The sequence below is a fragment of the Serpula lacrymans genome (assembly GCF_000218685.1).
Source record: "Serpula lacrymans var. lacrymans S7.9 unplaced genomic scaffold SERLAscaffold_3, whole genome shotgun sequence".
NCBI lineage: Eukaryota > Fungi > Basidiomycota > Agaricomycetes > Boletales > Serpulaceae > Serpula > Serpula lacrymans.
Genome location: NW_006763292.1, coordinates 2615715 through 2630994, shown reverse-complemented (window position 1 = coordinate 2630994; position 15280 = coordinate 2615715). Strand labels below are relative to the sequence as shown.

The following is a 15280-nucleotide window of genomic DNA, read 5'->3' as shown; positions in this document are numbered from 1 at the left end:
CTTACATCTTCTGCAGTATTTGACTTTCACAAATTTTTGTCATGAGTCTCAATGGTACGAGAATGTTATTCCTCTTTTAATCCTGATTGCTTGGTTATCAAGGCATCCACCATGAGGTATTCCCCAGCGGCGCATATACCAGCTGACCACACCAGCAGTAAAGATGTGATACAGAAAAAGCTGATGGACTGCCCAATTTCGAGCCAAGATCCTAACCCACCATTTAGTACTAAAAATCATAGTCACTCGAAAACTTACCAGTGTCCGTTACATTCAAGAAGAACGTCATCGTCATTCCTAATCCACAATCAAAATCAGTGGACGGCAAAATCAAAATTTTAAGTGCGAACCATCTGTGAGGGTCAATGCGACTAGGAACAACGAAAAGGGGGGTAAGTGAAGTCGGGCGTTCAGCGTGGCGAATGTAGCAGATAAAATAACATAGGGTGCAACTATCTTGAAAATCTGTAAAGGGAATTCAGGAAGGGGGGTTTTACGTCAAAGCCCTGTTATCACAGACCAGTAAAGTCGCCATTAGGAAGGGATTAAATATAGGCAAGAGGCGGTAGACGGGTTCCAGGTAAAATGAGCTGAAAAACGAGGTCTACAAGTGTTCTAATGTTAGATATGATGATACGCACGAGATCGATGCCACACTTTATTCCTACGAGTTAGACAATTTTGGTATAAACAATATTACTGTTTACTTACTTTCCAATTCCGAAGAAAGCAGCTTGCACGAAAAACAAGAAAAACAGAGCAATTCTTACGTCGTCTGCTTGAAACTGATACATTCGTGCATCGTTTGTCGGCGAAGCAGAGTACTCGAGTTTATCACTGATTCGCAATGCAGCTTCGACCTCTACCCATAGAAGGAGAGTACACGAAAATGCCATGTAAAACAGACCCTCGACACTGATCGAAAGAATGACGAAGAGTGGAGCAAATCCAAGGAAAAAAGTCAAAATCTTTGACGTTGGGTTAGAGTGTTTGACCTTTGACACAAATGGGTATAGCGAGGCGGTCGCTGAGAGATGATCAATTTACCCGAAAACAACGCATGAAGGTAGTAGATACCTAAAACAGTCCACCCGGCGACCTGATTCATGAGAGGAAGACCCAGCTTGGCCTGCAGGCTGGAAACAGACCCTACTGTTATAGCCATACTCAATGCAATGAGGAATGTCTGAAAAAGCTGTCAGATGAGATGCCACAGGACACGCGTCACTTACTTGAGACATGAGTAGGATCCTCAAGGTCGCGTGGTTTGGATTACGGGGAAGCATGATCACATAGCATGCACCCACAAGCAACATACAAAAACCACCAAGTAATCTGAGAAGATATAACGAGTTACCTCTTGAAGTCTTCGCAAGCAATAGCCACTTACATTGCAGCCAAGCTTTCTTTCTTATCAACACTAAGGAGTGGAAATATTCCGGTGACTAGACAGCTTAAAGCCCACAAGAACTGGAGTTGTGGTCTCTCCGAACGCATTTTACCTGGCCACGAATAAGAGGGCCATGCAAGGCCCATTAGCGCAAACCCAACACTCCATATAAATCGACGAGTATATGCAGCCTTAGAAATCAGTACATTCGTAACGAGAACACAAGCACAAAACATTTTAAGACTCACGACCATGCATTGTAGTACTGCAACCACAAGAGCACCTTGGAGTATCAAAATTGGCGATGATATTGAAGACGTTTTGGAGGACTTGAAGTAAGCAAGAAAAGCGGGCACAACTCTTAGAGCGAACTGTTGCCAGAAGTAGCATGGAAAGGCAATATAGAGATAGAAGGTCCATCGTGATTTTTGGATAGCAAAGGCCACCCAGAATCCTAGGAGTATAACAAATGTGGCGGAGTTGATGACAATTGGAGTACGAGATCCCTTGTACGATGTGGGACTATCTTTGTATAAAACAAAGAGCGACGTATATGCAGCCCACCCGAGATATGCTAAGACAACAATGGCCCGGATCAACAGACGGTCGTATCTGAGAATTTTCCAACGGTAAATGCACGAAGCAAAAGAAAGTGGGATACGTACGTTTCAAGGTAGCGTAAACCTTTCAAAGTAGAATTTATAAGATCAAAAGATTCCCTTCGAGCCTCGTACCATTGTTCTTCCTCAATCAACCGGTTTATTTTTGCAATTCTAAAACACTTTTGGGGGTGTCCTTCGATATTTATACTTTCAAGCTCTGAAAATGGTTTATAAAACAAGACATGGGAAGCTTTTAGCTCTGAAAAATAATGAGAAATAGAAAATCTCCTGTCAAGTTTGTGCCACGTACCGTGTTTAATCCTATAATGTTCCACGATAACTTGTGCATTGACTAGTGCAGCATGAGCTAGTGTTTTCTCTCCATCCCGAGGCAGCAAATACCCCGGACGCGAAGGATCGACATCGGGCAAAACACCTATGGCATTCACTGGCCATTCGATCCCGATTAGCGAGGCCATTATAAGAGCCAGATCAGCCTGCTCAACGTCACGGCGCAAGAGGCTATTTAAACCCCAGGGTTGGGAATAGTCATCGTGTGATGAAACTGTCGTATCTTCCACTGGTCCACGAATACCCTTTCCCCAGGCGATCACTGGGGTACGTGTATTGTCTGGGTCTGTCATAGAACAACAATGTTAGTGTCAGCATCTTGGTACTGTCGAAAGCTTGCCCAACCTCACCCCCATCTCCATGGTTCCCAATCTTTGACATGCCATGATCTGCGGTGAATAGGAAACTGGTTTCATCATCTCCGTAGAACTCAGAGAAAAGCTGCTCGGTGTCGTGTACAATCCTATCTACTACTTGGATATTGCTCATGTATTCCTAGTTGAAGATAGTAAGTGATGCTATATGTATTAAAAAAAGAAACGCTATTACCTTGGAGTGAGGTCTATACGAGTGTCCTGTTGTATCCAGTCCAAGAAGATGCATGAAAAAAACTACTTTGCCCTCATGTAGTTGTGAATTTAAATGTCCATCTAATGTGGCGTTCTTGAATAGAGTGTGAAGCTGGTCAAGCACCCACACGTCTAGCGCCGTGGCATCTACGAAACAGAATATTGCCAATAGGAAAAGATAGTGCTGTTTCATGCTTACCTTTTGTGAAATCTTCAACCTCTTGTTCGTAACTCCATGTCCTAACCCTCCCTGGGGTAGCTCCGCGAGCGAACATAGGAAGTATATCGGGGGAACCAAAAGAGAATGTATGGGACGAACGATTGAAAACAGAGTCAAAATCTACCTAAGGTTTTTTGTCAGACATAAGATCCGTATTATATTTGAGGTATTTACTGGATTGGTTTTCCATCCCTGCTTGGACGATGATTATTTGACTCTATTATAAAGGTTGGATAAATACCTTCGTCACTGCTGACACATCTTCGTACATTCCACCTGATTTCTGGTAAATTCTATGGCTGTTGGCATGAGGTACTTAGCTCACCGATGATGGCGACGTGTCCCGGACGACTCTCGGTCGGCACACGAGTGTGTGATACCCCGAACGCACCCCGTTCTTCGGCAATGGAGCGTAGATGTGGTGCCACGAGGGCTGGTGAACCCTCCACTTGAGGGAAGCCATTCGGGGTAAAGAGTAGATCAGCACGAAGACCATCCGCTACACATGATGAGCAATCACTTCCAAAAGTCCTGTGAGCATGATCATACCGACAATGAGAACCAGGCGCTTTGACTCTGGAGAAGGAAGTCTGTAAGGTATCATTCCATGCACGACCGGACTGGCAAAGTAGCAATCGAAAACAGAGGCGAGGAAAACAAGATGAAAAACCAAGCCGATTGCCAACAGCCTATAGACATTACGGTTTGGGTTTTTAGACATGATCTAGATGGGATGCAGCAATGGTTATCATTCAGGCTGCGGGGGGCTCTGCCTCGCTGTTAGGATGCGGTTGGACGCGTATTCACCGTGACTGGCAGCTCCTGCTGGACAACCAGATTATCTCCTATCGGTTGTTTCTTCGAGATATGTCAGAGGACGTGGCAACACAGTATCGAATAAAACACAGTTGCAATGTTGTACGGTCTGAGCCCAACTTCGTTGAAGGAGCTTTCTATGAAAGAACCGCTGTAGCTATAAGAAGTAAAAGCTCACGTGACATACGGTATTACCAAAAACAATTATGAGAAATTTAGAAACACCGACATGTACACTTGGCCTATGACCAGTATATCTGCAGTTTTGGTGCATACTACAGACCTCATATTCGTCGTTCTGAGGTATGTTCGTTAATTGATTCCATGTCTCAATTTTCATCGATTCCAAATATCAAAGGCATCATGATGGTGACTCTCCTTTTCCCACCAGGCTCGCACCTGCAGATCTTTTTCGGATCGCACCATTTTGGACAACATCTTCTGGCCTCGCTCAACTGTAATGTGATACGTCTGAGGATACCAATGACAGAACGATGGTATCCAATCTGGGGTTGCAGACCTGATCGTGGAAAGACCTAGCCATTGAGTCTTTGCATCAAACTATTACGCATCTCCTTTTCATTCAGAAGCACATCACGCGTCTATCCACATTCACAGCCTATGAAACGGCATGAGGATGCCTCGAGGCTTTGTGGGCGTCCATTTGACCATATTTTGGCTGGTGCTGCGGGCTTCTTTCAACCTTTCTCCAAACCTCTCCCCAGTATCTTAACAAACGATTTTAGCAATGGCTGACGATCCCTCAGACGCTCCTGATCTTGATTATATCATTAACCATGTTTTCTGTCCTCCCAAGTTACCACAAAAAGATGACAGCAGTATTAAACACGATCAAGAGCTGTGCGCGCTTGTCCTCCAATGTGCTTTAGAATTCCGCGACGTTTTGTCCAGGGAAGCAGCGTTCAGATGGGATGCAATAATTAAGATGCTGGATCAGCTATGCGATTCTAATAGATTCCATACGTTGTCTACGCACTTGATTAATGACCAAATATGCTCTATGGACTGTTCAGGTGGCGTGTTTTCTTGTATTACACCCCACCAGAAATATTTAATCAATCACATTCACAGACTTCGTCGTATACTTAATTCGTGCCCAAAATGCTGCCATTATCTTGCGAAAAAGTGACTCGGAGGTTACCTTCGAGCTTTTTGAAGTTTCACCCACGGCTGCAGCTGTTATAGGAACAAAAGGAAAACTCCTCTGCTCTTATCCAGGACCTGCGATAGCAGTGCCATCGGACATTGTCGATGATCCAGATTTTAGCCAAGAACTTGCGTCCTTTCTTTCGCAGATGAATGAAGATACCCTTGATGCTGCGCCCACAACAACCAAGGCACGTTCAACTGTTGTCGAAGAGAGGGAAACAACCAATCCGCGTTATATCACGGAGCTTCTTACTGGTATCTTACGTGGGATTGGTCGTCCGACGGAGGTATCTCGCATCACGAAGAGGATTCGAGACGAAGTACTCTGGGGCCGAGCTCCATTACCATGGAGAAGGTCTCCCCTCTGGCTGGTTATCAGAGTCGCACTGCAGACAACCCTCGAGCATGAGGTTGATGGACCGGCAGCCTACAAGTCGTTCATGGTGTTTTTCATGACGAAAATATTAGCTTTAGGAGTGGAGTCAGAGCTGCCGAGCGATTTGCTTTACTGCATGAGGGCTAAGGTTTGTCGTCGACTGTATAAGCTTGCCTCTACCGCTCCGCAGTTTCTGTTGGATATGGTGAAACAGACGACGGAGCAGGTTCAGCAAATATTGCAGGAGCGATGGGATCTGGTGCAGAACGCTCAGACAGAGTCATCCCATTGGGCACCAGAAGAACTTGACATAGAGGAAGACACACATCTATCACTCATCAATAGCCATCCTTACCTGATGCGCGTACTACTAGATCAAGCTTCTCCATCACCACAATCATTCTGGCAGCCACAAGATCATCCTCGCCGCCATGATATTAGTGAATTCTTACTTATCAATGGCGAATGCTCACTGTCGTCATCTTCTGAAGCTGATTCTTATATCGCCTTGGCCGATTTTGAATCCTCAGTTCGTACAGGCATTGATCGATGGGTCTCGCAGGTCTCCCCGAGCACTCATGGTTCCGCCTGTGTTGCAATTTATCAATGCATGAACCAATATTCTAAGCAGGCGCAAATCCTTTACAAGGACAATCCCGAGGATATCTCTATCATGTTCCTCACGCTGTTGGAATTATGGGTTGCCCTTGATAAGGTCGCCATAATGGAGCACAAGATGTTAGCTGGCTATTCACCAGAGATCCCATCCAACCTACCTGACTCGCTCCTCATACGGAAAGCCGATTCAATGGCACGTTTGGATCGTATACAGAAGTATCTGAGTCTTCGACACAGCCAATCGTCGGTCTCTCGGTCAGTTTTCATGGAAAAAGTGAATTCTGACGCCTTTGCTATCCGATTCTTTGATTCTTCCGAGACGCATATACTGCTGAAGGAGCGCATAGAATTAGATGCAATGCAGGAGCGAGAGAAAAAAGTCAAGGAGTTGGAGCAAAAGAATGCCAGACATACATCCTTAAGCAACGAAGCCCGCCAGCTCCAGCACGCGATCGAAATGGATAAACACGGACGCGGAATTCACGCAAAATCTTGTAAAAAATGTAAACTGGAAAAACAAGTCCGCAAGATGAAGATAGGGGTGCATGAGTGGCCGTTGCCCAAAGATCCTTCACAAGCAAAGATAGTGGTCTTCGAATTGGATTGTCCCATTGCATTTTCCGCTTGGAGGTCGGCGACTTACAGTTTCCTCGTGGATGTCTGCACACCCACAAAGGATAGACCTTCTGCAATATCGCCACACACTACTTTGGCTAACTACTCCGCTTTGTCGAAGTATGCTACCCAACCAATGAACCACCGACTCTCCCTTGCCTCGACTTCGAAGCCATTTTCTAAATCTCATTACAGAAATGTTGGTATCCCATCAACGGAGGGAAAAGCTTGCGTTAACAGCGGTCTCTCCTTCAAACTTTACGACAAAACTGGTGATAGCTGGGCTACGAAGTCCTTCGCTCATTGCAACCACATTGCGCGATACTGCACGTTTCTTCTGCCCCCAGGGCCGTATTTGAACTTGCAGTTTGCTGTGGCTGAAACATCTCACACTCAGAACGAAGTCATTGCCAAACAGTCAGACTGCCACCAAGACTTGAATATCCACGAATATATAGCATTTGGAAGTTTACGGAGTGGGCCACTGTTACAATGGCTCAATATTATTCGTGAAATACGCGCTCGTTCTCTAAGCTTCCGCCGAGAAGAGGTTTGTGCTCTAATCACGCAAGCCGCTTGGCAAGTTGGACCATTGTCAAGTACTGGCCAACGGGAGTGGCATGAAGAGTTGGGAAACGATGCATTTGGACATGCTCTACTCGGGGAACTCGAGGGTCTCATGGCGAGCATCGAGGGGAATTGGTTAGAGTACGTTTCGATGAGGATCATTATTATATTGGCATGCCGTCTGCTAACATCAACCACTGGCGAGGAAGTCGAGGAGAGAATATTTGCTCTGTTACGAAATATTCGTACAGTAACGTTTTCATGCGTACGACAACTATCCGAGAAACTGCAAGAAGCTGAAGACGACGCGGAGAGCTTTGAATTTCAGCAGCGTGTTCGTGATATGGCAGCGACGTGTCGAGCAACGTACGATGTCGAAATCTGCTACCTCCCATATCTTTTTTCATCTCCAGAGGATGACAACATCTTTGTTCAGTGTGCTGTCATTCTATACGACAACTTACCTCCGAAGCTTGATGAAGTACCAACTGATTCGAAAGTTCTATTGGGCCGGGATCGGCGTTTCTCTCATGCGCTGCAAAATATCATTTCTCAGCGAGTCGACGAAAATGGGACTGGGTTCAACCGTGCGATAGCGTCCGCTTGGCCTGCTTATCGTCCAGGTTCTTCGTGGCAGAGATTACAGTATCCGAATGACTGCTGGCTCACTTCTACCACAGCAGAGGATGGTGGTCAGCAACCTCAGCGCATCCACTATAATACATTGGAGGGGCGTTTACTCATTGATGGAAAGCCTCTAGGTCGCCTTCCTCTCGATTTTATACAGCATCCAACTTATCACTTGATTTTTGGACAGGTAAGCAAACGCTTGCAGTCAGTTGTACAAAAATCGCTGAAATTCGCCTCACAGAGAATCCTCGATGTTATCCCTGCTGACATGTCAGGAATGGAATTTGCAACGCGTGGCTTTATCTTCGATTACCGGGTTAGTGTTATCCTTCGGAGTAGAAATGTATGGACACTCAAACATATAAAATTAGATCTATTTTGCTATGAAAAACGATGGCTCCGAACTTGTGATACGAGCAACCAAAGATGCACAGATTTTCGAGCTTATTCCACCAAAGTTATTTATGGGTGATCTACCGAAATTACTAGTTGAAGGACACACCCATTGGATGAATATTGCTACTCGTGAGATAGAAATCCGCCCTGTCAAACACATGTGGGATTCCGCGCAGGGAAATTGGCGAATACACTTTTCAACTGCTGGCCAATCGTCAATGTTGAGGATAGGCAATGATGCCCGTTATAGCCTGGTCGATGTCTGTAGCCCCAGCTACCAGATGGTTTCAAACCGTCTGAGTCCACTGGAATATCCAGAATATCACATCATCACCGCTAGGTTCGATGGTTCTGAGTATACACTGTCAGCCGACTTGCCTCGATTTGGACTGTCATTTTTCGTGAATGATGACAATCACCTCCAATGCCGGAACATACGTGGAATGGTAGTTGATCTAGATCAATCAACTGGCACTTTGATAGGCCTTCGTAATCAACTCGTGCTTCGGCCTGGCAATATGGCATTCACACAGCTTCCTCGACCCCGCTCTATCATTATCGCACAGGGACAATTGTCTATCAGCTCAATAGACCATCACGTTCGCATCGACATTGATACGCAACACCAATCCCGAGTCCAGTTTCATCTGTATAAGATCGATACTGACCTTGGTTGTCTCATCGGCAATGTTAATTTAACAAATAAATTGTACAAGGCGTATCTGCATGCCGTAAGCAGTCACTGCCTACCTGATCCTTTAACAGGACGCACTGGCACGGAAGAAGCTCTACGAGGTTTACGATCCGCCGGTTGCAAATCTTTCCAGATACTTGGATCAAATGATGCCGAGCTTCTTCGTCAAATAGGATCATTGACGGCCTTGCGTAGCTACTATCCGAAGCATTTGAAATACATGGAAAGTGTGGAATGGTCCACATCCCTTGCTTCACTTGCGCAGCACCATGGCCTGTACATGGCCGTCAAATCGATCCTTGATTACGCGGAACAGCTCAAGATATTCCACGAGAACTCAGAGCCTTTCCCAGAGATTCCATGCGAGACTCATCTATTAGAACGTGCTTCCATCCGCAATGCAATATTCTATCCGGAAGAGTATGCTGGGCCACTCCCTTCTGCGAGAGAGGATGTGCAGTATAAGTCCAGACATGTATGTAATACTGGAGAGGCTTCAGTTTTTGACACCGCGTCCATGGTGCATGAATGGCCGTCGAAGATGAACACATCCACCCAATTGTTTGAACATTTCCAAGACTGGGAGCAGCTATCTGGACCATCTGAGGAGGGGCCCATAAGGAGTCTTCATTATGATCGTCACTGGCTTCAAGTTTCGCTCCCCGCAGCTTGGCTATCCATCTTTGATCTGTGTCGGACAACGCAGAATTGTCAATATCAATTGCTCTTTTCCCTATCCGCCCTTGCTTATAAATCATCCGAAAGTAGATATCTTATCCCTACACTCCTCGCATTTGCCGCGATCCCTCGGTTTCGCAGCCTGGAACTCCCCTCTCACGACGCGTATGACTTGTCCCGTGGTTTTGATCCGCAACGCGATGAGCTGTCAGAGTGTGTGCAGTCCACGGCTTATCCATTCGAATCAAGTGATGAATTCTACATGCCAGCCTACTTTGGGGAAAACGAAATTGCTCTAGAGCGACGACGTATTGCAGCATACGAGCAAAGACGAACTTCGCAAACGATTGACATTGTCAATGAACTTCTTCTTCAGTGGCCGTGTGAGAACCCAAACCTTATATCAGACTATTCTGTTTGGTTTAATGTTACGGCGCTCATGGAAAGCACCAACATACTATTTCGCGAATGGTTTCACAACGCTCAGCTTAAAAACCACACAAGTCATGTTCAAGCAGTCCTCGATGAAGTTCACCTTTCACACGCTCAGAGCTCCGAACCATATCAGCTTTTACCCTCGCAGAGCACACGTCCCCCCAGACCTTCAAATGTATCTTTCCAAAACCTTTTTCTCAGGGAAGCACCGTATATCAAGCTGCCACCAGAACCCTTAGGAGTTCTCAAGGCTATGACGGAGGTAGGAAGCCCGCCAGACACCCAGAAGTTACAGGTACTATTATCGGAGTTCCGAGGCAGCTCTACTAATGGGTTCCATCAACTTTACGGGACAAGTTTGAGCGAAAGCCGACATATTCTAAGTGAACAAGCCCCAGACATATTCCCTTCTCTAATACCTTATTCTATCCAAATGCTGCAGTATCATTGTCAACAATGCGAAGGTCATTTTCGATATGCTCTGAAGACAATCCAGGCAGCACTGTCTTCTAGAAATATACCTGAGTATACAATACTCAGCGCTGGTCTGTGGCCTCGCATTACTACAAGATCTCTTCTTGAACAATTGGGTCTTACTTGCTCTGTGGCTTTGTCGACTAATTGGAAACGGACTCTTGTCTCTTTCGCAAATGCTCTCCTCTTATTTCAGCGTTCCCAGCGCTTATTGGCCTTAGCACTGAATAAAAAATACGAGGAGTTCTTCAAAGAGTTGGAGAATACTGGGTGTGATGGGTGGGATGCTATGGAATATCCTGATTGGCTTTTGATTCAGGTGCATCATCATCTCATCATTTGTTGGCATTTCATGTGACGAAAAAGACAGATCGAGAATCATTTTCTTATCAGGCGCATTCAGGCCGGTGTCGCACTGGAAATGATACGTCCCACTTCGCAAGACAATACAACCCTACAACTCAACATGGGTGAGGGAAAATCATCGGTTATTGTTCCGATAGCCGCTGCCGCACTAGGAGGTGGTGACAAGCTTGTGCGAGTTATCGTGCTGAAATCGCTGGCTGTTCAAATGTTCCAGCTACTTGTCGAACGTTTGGGTGGATTGACAAATCGACGTATATTCTATCTGCCTTTCTCGCGCTCACTCCGGCTTGACGCTACCAATGCAGCGCACATACAAAAACTATACAAAGAATGCCTGCGCACCGGTGGTATCTGGGTTGCGCAACCAGACCACATTCTCTCCTACAAACTAATGAGTATTGACCAACGTTTGCTCTCAAAATCTGTAGTTGCGGAAACTTTGCTCAAGTCTCAACAGTGGCTGGACAAGCATAGCCGAGACATACTTGATGAGAGCGACGAAATTCTACATGTCCGGTATCAACTGGTGTACACCATCGGATTACAGAACCATCTGGAAGGTTTTCCGGACAGATGGACGACTATGCAACAGTTGCTTTGGCTTGTGAAGAGAAATATTGGGATCATATCGGACAAATGTCCGTTTGGAGTAGACCTGCAGCAAAGCTCATACGGCGGCTTCCCTCCAATTCGTATACTCCAAGATGCAGCTGGAACTGCTCTGGTTTCTTTGCTCGCTGAAAGAATCTTGGAGGGCGATCTTCCAAATTATAGCTTCAGTCAGGTTCCACCTTCCACCCTTGAAGCTATCTCAGCTTTTATTAAATTACGGGATCCTTCATCAGAAGATGCAGAACATGTCAGAACATACTGCAGTGACACTGGGCTTTGGAACGGAGTATTGCTTCTTCGAGGCCTATTAGCAAAAGGAGTCCTTATATATGTGCTAAAGGAAAGACGCTGGAGAGTGGACTATGGCCTGGACCTACGAAGGTCCATGCTTGCAGTACCTTATCGTGCCAAGGACGTCCCCGCCCCAAGAGCAGAATTTGGACATGCTGACGTTGCAATTGCGCTAACATGCTTGAGCTATTACTATGGCGGCTTATCAGAAAGACAGCTGGATATTTGTTTCGAGTTGCTTCAGAAATCTGACAACCCAGATCTAGAATACGAGACCTGGGTTCATGAATACGGTCTAGATGATATACCAGAATACTTGCGTCATCTCAGCGGAGTCAACACGAGGTCTACCGAGCAGCGCAAGAAATATCTCGTCCCACTGTTCCGGTACAATCAGGCCATCATTGACTATTATCTCGCCAATGTTGTTTTTCCAGCGCAAGCCAAAGAATTTCCTCGAAAACTCGCTACTTCTGGTTGGGATATTGCAGAAAGGAAAGTCCATGTTATGACCGGCTTCAGTGGAACGAACGACAATCGGTATCTTCTCCCCACCTCCATCACGCAGCACGACCCCCCTCATCAATTAAGTACCAACGCCAAAGTCCTCAATTATCTCCTGCAAGACGAAAACAATCATTACCTATGCATATCAGGTGCAGCAGGAGAGCGTGTATCCACGGAGGTCTTCCTCAGACGACTTATAGCGCAAACACCAGAAATTCGAGTACTTCTTGACGTTGGCGCACAAATGCTAGAATTACACAACGACAGTCTGGCAGCTCTTTGGCTGTCACTAAAACTCGAGGCTCAGGCAGCGATATATTTCAACGAAAATGATGAACTGACTGTATTGGATAGGGATGGCAATGTGGAATCATTTGTCTCTTCTCCTTTCAATCAGCAGATAGACCAGTGCTTGCTATACTTGGATGATGCACATACCAGAGGTACAGATGTCAAGTTGCCTCCCGGATCACGGGCTGCTGTCACATTAGGCCCTAAAGTCACGAAGGATCGTTTGACTCAAGGTTAGTAGTTATCCTGGATGAGATATATATAATCCTTAACCATTTGATATAGGCTGCATGCGCATGCGACAGTTGGGCAACGGACATTCAGTGATGTTCTTCGCTCCTTTAGAAGTTGATCGAGGGATACGGGAAGCCGCTATGAAGACGGGAAAGGACCCTACTAACCCACTTGACGTGCGGGATATATTGCGATGGGTGATGCTGGAGACGTCTGCAGACGTCCAACACCGCGTTTCGCAATGGGCAGAGCAAGGTCTAGATCATCGAATCCGGGCCGCAGCATGGTCTGATTTCATTAGCGGAAAGATAACAGCTGAAAGTCTCGCAGCTTCATGGCTTCAGCGCGAATCCTGGACTCTTGAAGAGATGTATGGATTAAGTTCCTCACTCCCTCATTCAGCCTTCGAAGTATCCGAGCTGCGTGAGCGCTGCTTGCAACTCGGAGTTATGTCCCTCTCGCAGTCGCGGATGGACGAGGAGCAAGAGAGAGAAGTGATTCATGAGGTCGAACGTGAACGACAGGTGGCGAGGCCGCCAAAGGTACAGGCTGCCAAACACCAGGTTCATAAGGATGTCACGCGCTTTATCACTACTGGCATCATCCGTACTACTTCTGCTGCATTCAAACCAGCATTTACCACTCTCTGTCGCACAACTGCAGAATTCAAGCAGAACGATGTCTGGTCACCGAATCTACTTGCAACAGCAGATTTTATTAAGACAGTGGAGCTTCAATCCAAGCACAAAGCTGACGATTTTCTGCGACCATGCAATCTGATCATCTCGAGCGAACAGGAAAATTCGCTGGTCCTCATCATTCTCAGCCCTTTTGAAGTTAACAATCTACTTCCCCAAATTCGAAGGAGTAGCAAAGTTCGATTACATCTCTACACTCCAAGGGTCACCAAGGCGATGAAAGCAAGTGACAATCTCACACTCTACACTGTTCCACCAATGTTGGCTCCATTGCATTTGCCCATGCCACTGAAAATCCAACTCAACGTACTTGCAGGCCAACTTTTCCTGCCAGACTTGGAGACGTATACGCAACTTTGTCGTTTCCTGGGTATTTATACAAGGGATCTGGGGAGGAACGTGGAAGTACAAAGTGATGGCTTTATCAAGCCTAAGCATCGCCCCAAGGCTACGCGGTCTCTTTCACCTTTTACTCAAAGTCCACTACTATCACTCAAAGCACTGATAGGACTGCGCCGGAAAGGAATGGGGTACTTACCCACGCATCTAGGGAAGATCTTGCAAGCAAGGTTATTGACTGCTGAGGATTTTGTGGCATAAGTTTTTGAATGTTCTTGATGTATCTTAGGAGCTCGCGAGAGATAGTCATATGCATCGGTATGGGAAATAATAACATCTTATATGTACTATTGACTCACGGAGTATAATGACAGATATTGATATTTGTAGAATGTACCTTTTAGAAATGCAACCATGCCATGCCATATATTCCAATGTTTCTTATCTTCACACTGGACGCTCCTTCAAACGTTGGAAAGGAAAGATCTAACAAATCATAAGGGGCTTGATAGGGTACTTGGATTTTTACCTATCTACTGCACACTCAGGGCCCCTCGGAGGTAAGGAACAATTTGAAGTCTGAATACACTGAACTGTACCTTGTTTATTATTAACACGCTTGGATGTCATCAGACGGTGTAGGCTGCAAGCAAAAGCATGTTAGCCATTCTCCGAGCCATTTTTGCTCCCTCGGATTCCCTTTGCTAGTCATATGTTCCGATTACTATAAAGTCTGACAATAGGCTTTCCGCATTATCGCATCATGTGCCGGTGGTAGCTCAACTGCGACGCCTGTAAGCAGTATATACATGGGAGAGCCCCACTCGGCCCTTCCGTAGATCAGGGATCAGAGTCAACAAACTAGGAACAGGCGATAAGGGTACAAACACATAAGCCTACGAAAGAAAGGTCAAGCATCTACTTGAGCGTCAGCCCGTGAGAGCCGGATTTTACCGGATTCCTTTGAGCCTCTGCTACTAAGTAGTACTACTGGTGACAAAGGAGTACCAGCGAGGCTCCACAATTGTCCAATCTTAGACCAAACTGTATTCGACGGTTATCGTGGTGGGAAGGGAACCAGAAGTGGGAAAACTAGAATACCCAGCCTGGAGAATGCCCACGCACACGGGTATGTCTTACCAAATGTAGTCCACAAGTTTGGATGGGTTTAATGCTAAACGATAAATGATGAAATCAGTAACCGACGACATTCTGAAATCCCTCGTACAACGCGGATGAAATCCATAAAGGTGCAAAGATCAGCGGCATCCCTGTACCGCGACCTCGGATCGTGTCGACCTCGAGGGAAATATCTCAGGCTGGAGCCCCTATATAGCCTCG

The 15280-nt window shown here is 46.0% G+C and overlaps 2 protein-coding genes across 2 annotated transcripts; one reads left to right on the top strand and one right to left on the bottom strand.

The window, feature by feature from the left end:
* Positions 1 to 56: 56 nt before the first annotated feature.
* On the bottom strand, positions 57 to 3853 carry SERLADRAFT_413509 (uncharacterized protein; the record flags this gene model as incomplete). Its single annotated transcript, XM_007314857.1, has 19 exons — positions 57 to 211; positions 259 to 297; positions 351 to 465; positions 521 to 590; positions 642 to 656; positions 712 to 1027; positions 1078 to 1186; positions 1233 to 1335; positions 1391 to 1581; positions 1639 to 2002; positions 2056 to 2251; positions 2303 to 2629; positions 2694 to 2838; positions 2893 to 3059; positions 3112 to 3256; positions 3307 to 3324; positions 3374 to 3408; positions 3458 to 3631; positions 3682 to 3853. The coding sequence occupies 19 exons, from the start codon at positions 3851 to 3853 to the stop codon at positions 66 to 68; spliced, it is 2847 nt and encodes a 948-aa protein (XP_007314919.1).
* An 843-nt stretch (positions 3854 to 4696) lies between these two features.
* Positions 4697 to 14200, top strand: SERLADRAFT_434628 (uncharacterized protein; the record flags this gene model as incomplete). Its single annotated transcript, XM_007314856.1, has 6 exons — positions 4697 to 4982; positions 5041 to 8111; positions 8166 to 8240; positions 8296 to 10920; positions 10972 to 12901; positions 12954 to 14200. The coding sequence occupies 6 exons, from the start codon at positions 4697 to 4699 to the stop codon at positions 14198 to 14200; spliced, it is 9234 nt and encodes a 3077-aa protein (XP_007314918.1).
* Between the last annotated feature and the right edge of the window lie 1080 nt (positions 14201 to 15280).